The sequence below is a fragment of the Pseudoliparis swirei genome, chromosome 1 (assembly GCF_029220125.1).
Source record: "Pseudoliparis swirei isolate HS2019 ecotype Mariana Trench chromosome 1, NWPU_hadal_v1, whole genome shotgun sequence".
In the NCBI taxonomy this organism is placed as follows: domain Eukaryota; kingdom Metazoa; phylum Chordata; class Actinopteri; order Perciformes; family Liparidae; genus Pseudoliparis; species Pseudoliparis swirei.
In genome coordinates, this window is record NC_079388.1 from 5,327,787 (window position 1) to 5,339,267 (window position 11,481).

At 45.9% G+C, this 11,481-nt stretch overlaps 3 protein-coding genes across 3 annotated transcripts; 2 read left to right on the forward strand and 1 right to left on the reverse strand.

Annotated features, from left to right (window-relative positions):
• Positions 1 to 2,316: 2,316 nt before the first annotated feature.
• On the forward strand, positions 2,317 to 3,496 carry cldn35 (claudin 35). Its single transcript, XM_056412178.1, has one exon. It carries the CDS (start codon positions 2,320 to 2,322, stop codon positions 3,010 to 3,012), a length of 693 nt encoding a protein of 230 aa, XP_056268153.1. The 5' UTR covers positions 2,317 to 2,319; the 3' UTR covers positions 3,013 to 3,496.
• Positions 3,497 to 3,591: 95 nt separating this feature from the next.
• Positions 3,592 to 6,059, reverse strand: c19h1orf109 (c19h1orf109 homolog (H. sapiens)). Its single transcript, XM_056412308.1, has 4 exons — positions 5,649 to 6,059; positions 4,409 to 4,588; positions 4,203 to 4,321; positions 3,592 to 3,814 (listed from the first exon to the last, which is right to left on the reverse strand). Exons 1-4 carry the CDS (start codon positions 5,915 to 5,917, stop codon positions 3,774 to 3,776), a joined length of 609 nt encoding a protein of 202 aa, XP_056268283.1. The 5' UTR covers positions 5,918 to 6,059; the 3' UTR covers positions 3,592 to 3,773.
• A 136-nt stretch (positions 6,060 to 6,195) lies between these two features.
• Positions 6,196 to 10,975, forward strand: cdca8 (cell division cycle associated 8). Its single transcript, XM_056412053.1, has 11 exons — positions 6,196 to 6,277; positions 6,552 to 6,644; positions 7,719 to 7,847; positions 7,955 to 7,995; positions 8,116 to 8,191; positions 8,665 to 8,732; positions 8,874 to 8,956; positions 9,035 to 9,133; positions 10,126 to 10,255; positions 10,382 to 10,468; positions 10,574 to 10,975. The coding sequence occupies exons 2-11, from the start codon at positions 6,554 to 6,556 to the stop codon at positions 10,607 to 10,609; spliced, it is 840 nt and encodes a 279-aa protein (XP_056268028.1). The 5' UTR covers positions 6,196 to 6,277; positions 6,552 to 6,553; the 3' UTR covers positions 10,610 to 10,975.
• The last annotated feature ends 506 nt before the right edge of the window (positions 10,976 to 11,481 follow it).

The window sequence follows — 11,481 nt, forward strand, 5'->3', positions numbered from 1 at the left end:
GTGAAACATTAATGAGCGAGACAACCTGACCCAGACGCTAAAACAATGCATTAATAAAGCTGCCGCTAGTCGGGCTGAACAAAGGAGAAGAGGCGGTTCTTTGTCCCTTCATAATTAATGTCCTTATCAGTCTGTAACCAAAGTCCACTGAATTTACAAAGAATTCATATTATCCTCTTACATTTTATACTTCTTACTGGCATACATATTTGTATTTATAGTTTGCATGTTGGAGTGCCCTTGAGCAAGACGCTGAACCCCCAGTTGCTTCACTGCTCCTTAATAACAAGGATGGGTAAAATGAGAGAATTTCCCCACAGGGATCAATAAATGATATTATTATTATGTTGCCTTTTATTACATAAGAGTAGGACATGCAGTGAAGGGCCCCTGCCCCGTAACCATAGTATCCGTCCTCTCGATGGCCGTCATTGGTATGTGTTGCCTTCCTCTCCTTCCTCTTTTTTTCTTATCACCTCTGTTCTCCCGTTTCCTGTGTCCTGGTTGGTTGTCATGACCACCGTTGCCAAGGAGAGCGGGAGGCCACAGAAGAAAGGGAACCTGAACCTCGGATCTTGATGCTGTGATATTTAATTCATCGGCACAACGAGGGTCGGGGCGATGCGTGCGGACGGTTCACAGTGTGGGGGACAAAAGACGTGCTGTCGGATCCTTCTGCTGCAGCCGGGGGGGAATAATGTTTCCCCTCCTCTCGCTGTTACGCAATAACCATAATAAACAAACTGGTAGAGACCAGCCAGTTGTTTCAGCTCCAATTTTTGGACATTTAATTTAAAAAAAAGTGGAAAAAAACAATAAGTCCAGTGTCAATTCAGGGTTTTGGGTATTTCCTTTGTTCAGATGAAATGAGACTTGGTTTCAGTTTGACCTGTGGCGCTTCAGCATTTCAAAGCTACGCCCCCTTTTTGTGCAGCACCTTCATCCTTTCATTTTAGACAAAAAGAGGGTATGTGGAGGGTCATTTTCACCTATATTAAAATAAATGCGAGTGTGTGTGTGGTCAAAACATTCCAAAGTGTCTAATCCTCATTGTAGAGCCCCCCCTGCCCCCAATGTTGTCTTTGTGTTAACTGATCCACCTCCACACGGCGCTCCATCCCTCCCTCCCTCTTGTTATCTCACCCTCTCTGGCCATCTCCCTCCCTCCCGATGCATTTTTGTTGTTGCCCGGGGTTCATTGTTGCTCTCGCAGGTTTGACTGGACGGCGGTGCTGAAGACGGGAGACCGGTGGACAGACGCTCTCGGCCCACGAGCCTCGCTGCCCAACGGACCCGATTTGTCACCTGGGAACCGAGACGTGACCCATTTTGGGCTCGCGTTGCTACCGAAGGGAAGCGGGTTGGGGGGGCGGGGTGAAGTGGCCTCGCCGTCGACGAGGAGATACTTCAGCTGGCGGCAGCAGTGTCTGATGACCAGTTTCTCTGCGGAAACCTGGTGCGTGCGTTTCTGAATTGGAGACCCGATTTTTCGAAAGAGTCGCCTGCGAACTTCGACGTTGATTCTTTGGAAGGAGAAATAACCTTAAATGTCATCTTTGGCTTGACTCTTAAAAACAGCCGAGTGTTCATCAATGGAATTATCGCCGAGCACCAAACGTTGGCTCTCTGTCGACGTGAGGTAAAACATTTTGTTCAGTGTGATTAACCATTTTTTTACCGTGCCGTGACGGGATACACTCGACGCTGCATCGGTGGCCTCGGCTCCAAGTATCGGGTTCCGTCGGGCGGATCCATCTCGGTAAGGCTACACCGCGCCACGAGTGTGACACCGCAGCGCAACAACTGGCCCGCTGGATTTGAACCGGAGCTGAAGGCAAATAAACAACGATCCGTTTCATCCGCGAGGCCGGCCCATCGATCCCATCCCGCGACAAGTGGCCGCGCAGCTATCGGCTACTCAATAATGCATCGGCCCGAAATGAGGGATGAATAGGAGGAGAGAGTGCCTCTGATCCTTTTGAGAAAGAGAAGAACAAAAAGGTGCATGACTGGAGAGAGAGAGAGAAGGCGGGTGATTATTTTCTGGGCAACAGTGATTTGAGGCCACGTGGGATTTAAAAATAAGTGTGCAGATGTTGAAGAGGAAAAGAAAAAGAGAAGAGAATGGCTGCTGACAAAGTGGCATCGGGGGCAAAGGCCGTAGGGAGCGTGTCCACGTCGGGAAGGGAAGGGAACAAGTCAACCCAAGGAGTCGACTTCCACAAAGAAGGATAACGAACGCAATAAGTGTAGGAGACAGAGACCTGTGATCCCTCAGAGTTAGTCTAAATATATATACATACATACATATTAGTCATCATGGTGAACACCAGCATGCAGCTGATCAGCTTCACCTGCGCGGTGACCGGCTGGATCATGGCGATCGCCGTCACGGCGCTGCCCCAGTGGAAGGTCTCGGCCTTCATCGGCAGCAACATCCTGACCTCGGAGATCAAGTGGGAGGGCATCTGGATGAACTGCATCTACCAGACCACGGGCCACATGCAGTGCAAGACGTACGACTCCATGCTGGCGCTGCCGCCGGACATCCAGGCGGCGCGCGCCCTCATGTGCGTGGCCATCTTCATGGGCTGGCTCTCGTGCACCGTGTCCTGCTGCGGCATGAAGTGCACCACCTGCGCCGGCGACGACCGCCGCGCCAAGGCCGGCATCGCGCTCTCCGGCGGAGTCCTCTTCATCCTCACGGGCCTGTGCGTGCTCATCCCCGTCTCCTGGACCGCCAACACCGTCGTGCAGGACTTCTACAACCCCCAAGTGCCGCTGATGCACAAGCGCGAGCTGGGCCAGGCCATCTACCTGGGCTGGGCGTCCGGCGTCATCCTCATGATCAGCGGCGCCGTGTTGAGCAGCACCTGCCCCCTCATGGAGAGGAGGAGCGGCCGGTACCGCCGCGGCCACGTCGGCCGGAGCTTCGCCAACACGCCCGCTTCGGCCCCGGATCCCCCGAAGCCCATCACGTCGAATAGCGTTCCGCTGAAGGAGTACGTGTAGGACGAGGGCGCCGGTGGAGAGAGGACGAGTTAAAGAGCTGATGCTGTTTGAAAAACTCTAACATTTTAAGTCTGTGAATTTTAAGCTTTAAAATGAAATATTTATGAATATATCCATCCTTTATTTTATTTATATAGATATATGTAAACATATATATATATATAAATATTTATATAAATATTTATATATAGATATATGTAAACATATATATATAAATATTTATATATAAATATATATATTTATATAAATATTTATATACATCTTTGTAACGTTAAAATGTGTGTCTGCTGCACTGTGACTCACAGTAGCGCCTGAAAAAAGCCCGTTGCCCTCATCGTGGGATGGAGTTTGACCGACGTGGTTTTAATGATGGCTTGTGTTGTGGAGGTTGCCGTGGTTTCATCAACCGTTGTTCGCTGACAGACGTCCCCCCCCCCCCCCCCCAGTCTGTCACAAAGCCTTGACGTGATTGTGTGTGAAATAAAACCAGTTGGTTACAGCGTGTCATGTGTTCTGGTCGTTTCTCTAAAGTACATTTGCCTCAGGGTTGTTGATCGGGGATGAAATGATGATACAGGGTAGATTTTGTGGATGTTGTAATTCCCTCACGTATAAAGTCTGGTGCATGCACACACACCTCCTATCCAAGGATGTTTATTTGAAATATATATAAAATTGTCCGGTCCTTGGGGGAGATATGTCGTCGTAATCCTGCATAAAAACACTAAGTCCCAGAGTTCCACCTGCGTCGCTGGTCCTCTTCACTGGGTCTCGGTAAAGAAGGACACGTTGTGAAGTGTGTCTGAAAGAAGACGGAGAAGCAATTAGTTAATCTACAAACCGCTCCACTGCTAACACTGAATAATGAAACGGCAGCCATTATAGATATGGCGGAGTGGTTGGCCTCTGGTCCGCTTGTCTTAAAAAATACGTTTTCTAAACTGACATTAGCCAAACGTAAAATGCTCGAGAAGGTAATCTATCGAGCAGACGTTGGCATTTTTGCTTTCGGATAATAAAACAACAAATAATAATAATGCTGTCCACCAGCTGCTCCACACAACTCATAGTGTGGCCTTTTGTCTATAGCGATACACAAATCTAGCCACAACAAAAACCTCTTTCATACTTTATGGTGGCCAGACTACTTCAGTGTGGACTATAGCAAACCAGTTGTCAACTCCATGTACCTGTGATGCGGTCCTCTGCACTGGGACACTCCAAGGATTTCCATCTTTCGGGAGCAGATTCTAAACAGGAGAGATCATCTGGCCTCAGAGTGAGCAGCAGAGTCTTCCTCTGTAGGAATCTGAGCACGTGAATTTAGGTAAAAATAAAGATATCAAATAGGCCACAAAACCCCCAAGGCAAACATGAACGGAGAAAAAAGGGATACTGTTGCCGGTAGTGGCGCTCTGCATCCTGCAGCCACTCCAGCATGTCGGACACCGACGGCGCGGCGGCCGAGCGCTCGATGACGGTGAGCAGATCCAAACTGTCTGTGTTCTGCTCGTAAAGCTGGAAGACGGCAGACACCTGGTTACTGATGGAATCTCTCACGGACTGCAGAGAAGACCTGAGGGAGGGAGAGAGGACGGATGGCATGGGTCAAAATCAGAACTCTATTGTTTTATTTATTTATTCTGGGGCAGAATATAAATAAGTAGCTATAAATAGTATCGTCAGTCATCTGCACTCTACTAGTGTCAGTCATCTGCACTCTACCTCTAAAGGTCATAGTAGTGTCAGTCATCTGCACTCTACTAGTGTCAGTCATCTGAACTCTACCTCTACAGGTCATAGTAGTGTCAGTCATCTGAACTCTACTAGTGTCAGTCATCTGAACTCTACTAGTGTCAGTCATCTGAACTCTACTAGTGTCAGTCATCTGAACTCTACTAGTGTCAGTCATCTGAACTCTACCTCTACAGGTCATAGTAGTGTCAGTCATCTGAACTCTACTAGTGTCAGTCATCTGAACTCTACTAGTGTCAGTCATCTGAACTCTACCTCTACAGGTCATAGTAGTGTCAGTCATCTGAACTCTACCTCTACAGGCCATAGTAGTGTCAGTCATCTGCACTCTACTAGTGTCAGTCATCTGAACTCTACCTCTACAGGTCATAGTAGTGTCAGTCATCTGAACTCTACCTCTACAGGTCATAGTAGTGTCAGTCATCTGCACTCTACCTCTACTCGTGTCAGTCATCTGAACTTTACCATGACAGGTGAGCATTACTAGTCATCTGCACTTATTATTGGTATGTCTCTTGCGTGTTATACAACTGACCACGACATTCGACTGCACTAATAGATACCACTTTGAACTGGGATGTGTCGATTGTCTCATGTTCTATTGTCACGTGCATCATATTTGTGAGTGACTTAAGCCAGCATGATAGTCGCAGCATACCGTGACGTCACAAACTAGCATGCCATCAGCCACTTTGGAAGTCAGGCTCACTTGGAATACAAAGAGAGAGAGAGGGAGGGGGTCCTGAGCCCCTCTCAGCAATTGTAGCATGCCCTGCAGGTCGGGCCAGAGGCCGCACAATACGTGCGTATATCTCCGTGCATCATCCCTGCAGACTCACAGGCTTCCTTCAGTGTGCCGCACCATCCACCCAGCCACTTACATCTTCTCGTGGAGTTTGCCCAGCACCGTGTCCGTGGCGTGAGACAGCTTGAAACGCAGCCGTTCCTCCAGGTCGGGGAAGTCTCGCAGCGGCGTGTTGGAGATGTGGACGTTGGACAGCGCTCGCGACTGCTCCGCCAGGTTCCCCAGAGACACGAGCAGAGGGCTGCAATCGGCCGACACACTCCTCCATACTTTCTGGTTGTTCTCAAGAGCCTGGAAGCTTTTCCTCAGCGCTCGATGCAGCGAAGTAAGCGCAGGCGTGGACATTTCCAGTGTTTTTTAAAGACGCGTGTGCCCAGTACATGAGTCAGAGTATTTAAATTACTTTAGTCTCCTTAGACTCCTTTGACACCATAAACCATTTAAATGGGTGATATTAGCTGCTAATGTCATCTCTCTCGCTCTCTCTTTACCACGCTGTCTTGCCTGAACCCACTTCCGTCCTCCCGATGTCAACACTGACATTCGGCGCTCTGATTGGTCGAGAACCACTTCCGGTAACGTAAAGCAAACGCGAGTCGTGATTCGCTGACTTCAGGTGAGGCCCCTCCCCGCGCGGACATTTGAAAATAGCTTTGTGAAGAGCAGAGACAGTTTCCGGCGTGAGGGGAAAAGAAACATATACAGGTAACTATTTACGTATAATTGTTAATAAAATATGTATCACCAAGTCATTATTAGAGTTATTAAATGTGTTTGCGTGTGTTTTTACCAGCCGATGTTAGTACGAGTGACGTCACGTCGACTGTTTAAGTCGGTTAGCTAGCTCCGTAGCTACAGCTGAAATCAACTCGGTTATATAATTGCACAACGATACGGTGTGTCCTCGTGATACTGCTGTTTAGTGATACTGCTGTCTAGTGTTCTTAAATGTGGGTACATTCATGGTCTGTCCCTGTAGACATGGCGCCCAGAAAAAGGACCACCAAACAACGGAAAAACAACCCCAGAACGGCCAAAATGGAGGCTTTCCTGGAGGATTTCGACAGTGCAGGTGAAAACATTTAACCTATTTTGTTTTGTATTTTTTTTCTCAAGCCAGCCTCCAATTCGAAAAACTGTCCCGCCAGCCCGCACGTTGTTTTGCGGTGTGCGGCTATATACTAGGCATTACGGCGTAAGAACCGACTTCAAAATAAGAGCACAGTTCCGGTGAACGTCAATGTCAGTCAATGCGTCTATAAATCATAGATACGTTAATTAAAACATAACTATAAAGAAATATTAATAAACGAATGAGTGAAAAGTATACATTTTATGAATGATAACTTAAAGAACACAATAATTACCACATTGCAAACTGTATTTCAGGAAACATTTTTAATTTCCATTGGGTGAATGATATGGATAGCATACTACCTCAGAAGGTACCTCTTCCAATATCTGTGCATTATGATGTTAAGTTTAAAAGAAAATTGTCCATAGATGGAAACTAATTACTTGTTTAATAGTAGACCACCTGAATGGGTCCTCAGAGACAATCAAGACACTGATGAAGGACATCAAAAATGAAAGCTCTTCAAAATCTCCTTCATGATCTAACTTTAAATCGCATTTCGTCAGCCAATTTAGATTTCAGATTAGATTTAAAAGGAAATGGTTCATATGTACTCTACCTCTTATTCGGGTCATTGTAATGTAACATAGTATTATGAGACTAGCAAACAGAATGAAGCCAGATATGACAATAATTAATCTATTATTGAATAGGGCATCACATTGAAAACCCTCACCTAAATGTCTTGGTATTGGTAATAGTTTGTGAATATCTGCTGTTTCCTTATCTGAGTTTAGAGGTAAATTAATGCAATTTTAAAAGGTCTTTAATTTTGAAATTCAACATCAAAATGTTGTGATTCTCTCTGAGCTACACTTTAAGGCGTCTTACTCTTAATTAGTAGTTAACTTAATTTACTGGTCTAGGTTGTCTTTGGTCGACTGAAGTTGGCCGATAGTATCCATTGGGTTTATACATCATTGTATTATCTTTACTGAGGCATTACCATGTGAACCAACTTAAACTACTACTAATTGTGTAATCTAAGACTCCTGCTATGTTTTATCACAGTAAAGACCAGAGTTGGACAGATGAACGAGAAGTTCAACCAGCTACTGAAAGATGTGGACAACAGCTACAACATGGCTCTAATTAAGCTTCCCAAGGCGGTCCGACAGACAAACTGGATGGAGTTTTTCAGTAAGTTGACACAATTATATGTTGGGTAAAATGAGAAAGCCTTTCATATCTTTTTTTTAATCCGTTTATATTAAATAAATACAAACTTTTCCCACATCTCTCTGTAGTGTCTGAGAAACCCAAGTCACCAGAAGTGGATAATATAAAGGTGATTTACTTTATGATCATGCGTTAGATCCACAGTGTGTCTCCATTTGGCTTGTGGCGGACGGCCCGGTGCCGTATATAACAGCATTCAGTTCTTGATCCAAATCTTCCTGTTGAACAGAGACGAGAGGAAGCTGCCGTCGTTAACAGCGTTGTGGCCGAGGACCACGCCGTCCTTCTGAAATCAGTCAAGAAAAGTACGTCGAAAGAGATTTGTCAGAGACCACCCAGGCTAAAACAGTGTTTCATGCAGCGGTCAATCTTTAAGATTTTGAGGCTGTTTTGCTTCCATAATATGGTTCACACTAGTGGAAAGAAAAATATCTAAAATACACATTTACGTGTTTATTGTACTTCTTTGTATTTGTGTCTTTAGATTTCTCTGAAATTCATCTTGACTTCAGCAACAACTTTCCATCAAACAAAATACATTTTTTTATGGCTGTTGTTTCTGATTCATGGAGTGATACCAAGAGAACAGAGATTCGTTAGCTTCTTCACCTGGTGTCTTTTTAAATGAAACCTGTCTATCAACGTCTTGTTGCTGATGCGCCTTTGAACGGGTATAGAATAAAAAACTTATTTCACTGCAGTCAAAAACGTAATGTTTGGGAAATGAAGGTTTTGTTGGCAAATCTCATCCCGTTTCTATTTCCTCTCCAACCCACAGCATCAAAGAAAAAGGGCGGAGCCAAATCCTGCTCCGGGGACGAAATCCTCCCGAGCAACATGAGGAAGGTAACGGGAACAACGGCTTTCTTTCCTCGTTGAAGCTCGCATGAGGAGCAAAACGCGCCATTGATCGTAATCATTCCACGTGATTTGCTGTGGAATGACGTTTGCGCGCAGCCACCTTACATGTGCTCGTTCCCGACTCAGGGAAAGGCAACGAGGAAACCGCCGACGACATCTAAACGGGCAAAGGCGCTGGCCGCCAGCATGCAGAACTCCTCCATCAGGCGGTGAGGCTTTTACTCCGGTACCGCTTCACCCCGAGCGGCCGGATGACGCCAGACTAACTTCTGTCTGTGGCGTTTCAGATCGAGCAGGAAGATGATGGTCACCCCCGCCAGGAGCATGCTGGACGCCTCTCTGATGATGGGCCCCACTCCCCTCATCACGCCGCGCTTCGACCCGAGGTGAGCAGGCCTTCTGGCTGTGGTTGCGTGACCGCCGCGGTACCGCCGCTCTTCTCCTTCCCGCACCAGGATGATTCATTCACTGTAAAGTGAAAGGCTCGTAACTCCGTCTGATCGTTGAGGTTAAACCTCTCCTAATGAAGTGATGGATAAAACCCAGAGAGCAACATGGGGGGGGGGGGACTGTCTCCTCAATATAAGCACGTGCTTGTTACCTTCGCATTGAAAATGTGGAAGGTTATGTTTTGATCGCCGTCTATTTATTTATTCATTTATTTATTTGTATGCGTGTTATTCGCATAACAAAAAAAGTTTTAAACCGAATCGCATGGAATTTGGTGGGATGATTGTTTATTATCCGGGGACCATTGGATTCGATTTTGGGATCGATCGAGTCAAAGGTCAAGGTCATGGAAAGGTCAACATCTTCTTCAATCGCATGAAATTTGGTGGGATGATTGGTTATTATCCGGGGACCATTTGATTAGATTTTGGAATCAATCGGGTCAAAGGTCAAGGTCATGAATAGGTCAACATCTTTTTACCATAGCACGGTCAATTTTTATCCAATTGGCATGCAACTAATGCCAACATTTTCATAATTCAATGCCCAATCTTGTGAGATGCGAAGGTATGCGCTCTACCGAGTGACCGTTCTAGTTTAATTTGTATTTTAAGTGTCCTGATTAGGATTTGAAGAAAATGCAACGGGCAAATAAACAACCAAAGTATTGCATAAAATCCCCGGGTGATTTTTAAAAAAAAGCACTCTGCTTTTCATAGACGTGATCTGCAACTGAATGAATATGTATTTCATTATGCGTGGCGCTACAGACTTGCGATCACACTCATTTGAAAACGCCACTATTGGCGCAAAAAAGTGCACGTTTTGTTTTGTTTTTAACTCGTGGATCTTTTTAGAATCGGAGACGATGCGTGTGCAGCCAGCAACGGGCTCCACGGCGCTCACCGCTCACGCTCTGTTCCCTCAGACTTCCCAAGACCCCCGCTGTGAGGAAACCCCGCCACAAAGAGAGGGTGTTCAGCATCTCGGTCAACGGCTCTCCCATCGCCTCAGGAAATGAGGACATCGTCATCAACGTGCCCATCGGCAACGGAGAGGTGCGACCCGGCCGTCATTTGAATATCACGAGCGTCATATTTATGCTGATTTTGGGTTTAACGTATGACATGAAGTCTGACAAGCTGGCGGACTTACCCGATGTCTTTGGTGATGTGTTGGTGCAGAGCGTCCAGCTGCTGGCCAGCCAGATGGACTCGGTGGACCTGTCTCTGCTGGATGAAAAGGCTCTGCGGAGCATCTGGCTGCTAAAGGTAAACTCTTCACTTGTCGGATCACATGGTCCGGTTTAGAGACGCAACGTGGTGAAATATTTGCACGTGCATTTATTCTCATTGTTTTTGTTTTTTACTTTTCAGAATCGCCTCACAACCCTGTGTGGAACCGCAGAGTGACCCAACAACCGTCTGTCAACTTGTACATTACCTTTTATATGATATTTTATTCATTTACTGTTGTAAGACCATCTAGTAGCTGTTTTACTTGCCTCACCGTTCGTTTTTAAATGTGTATTTGGGCTTTATCCTTCATGGGGTTATACTGTTGATCTCTTTTTCAGTGCTTTTTCTAAATTTGGATTTTATTTGTCCTTCAAGCCTTGTGAGACGCTTAACTCTGCAACTATGGTTTTACTGCTCATAAGTACCCTCTAATCTTCCACTTGTATTCGTGCAAAATATTTTGTCATTGTTGAGTACACAACCCTCCTTGTACATAGATCAATCTTTGTCTGCAAAAAACAATAAAAGATTTAGCCCATTGCTGTCTGTGTGTGTGTTTATTATAGAAGGCAATGTGTTGCTAGATACGTGTTGGTGGTCACAGATCAGTCTTCACCAAGCTGCGCCTTTGCATAGTGACCGCTAGGTGGCAGCAGTTCTCCATGGACGTTGTACTTGTGTGTCTCTTCTCCAGTTAACCTGACCTCAGTGTAAAACCTGTTTCAATACATCCGCTGCTGATCACCCACAACCGTGGTCTTCACTTTTAAGCTCCTATATTTCAATATAATAATAATGTACACTTTTATTAATCCCACAGTGGGAACGTTCTTTGCATTTGACCCGTCTTTAGTTATTAAGGATCAGTGGGCTGCAGTGAAGCAACTGGGCAGTTCAGTGCCTTGCTCAAGGGCACTTCAACATGCAGCTATGGGGAGAGCGGGGATCGAACCGGGTACCTCGTGGTTGCTGGACGACCCAAATATATGTTTATGGGTAACCAATGAAACGTCGTTTACTTCCCGTCTTCAGCTGAACACGCTCTT

Coding starts and splice junctions, on each gene's coding strand:
- cldn35 (XM_056412178.1), top strand. CDS start 2,320: ATGGTGAACACCAGCATGCAGCTGATCAGCTTCACCTGCGCGGTGACC.
- c19h1orf109 (XM_056412308.1), bottom strand. CDS start 5,917: ATGTCCACGCCTGCGCTTACTTCGCTGCATCGAGCGCTGAGGAAAAGC. Junction 4,322..4,408: donor GAGCGCCACTACCGGCAACA/GTATCCCTTTTT, acceptor TCACGTGCTCAG/ATTCCTACAGAGGAAGACTC. Junction 3,815..4,202: donor TGCAGAGGACCGCATCACAG/GTACATGGAGTT, acceptor GTCTTCTTTCAG/ACACACTTCACAACGTGTCC.
- cdca8 (XM_056412053.1), top strand. CDS start 6,554: ATGGCGCCCAGAAAAAGGACCACCAAACAACGGAAAAACAACCCCAGA. Junction 9,134..10,125: donor ACGCCGCGCTTCGACCCGAG/GTGAGCAGGCCT, acceptor CTGTTCCCTCAG/ACTTCCCAAGACCCCCGCTG. Junction 10,469..10,573: donor GGAGCATCTGGCTGCTAAAG/GTAAACTCTTCA, acceptor TTTACTTTTCAG/AATCGCCTCACAACCCTGTG.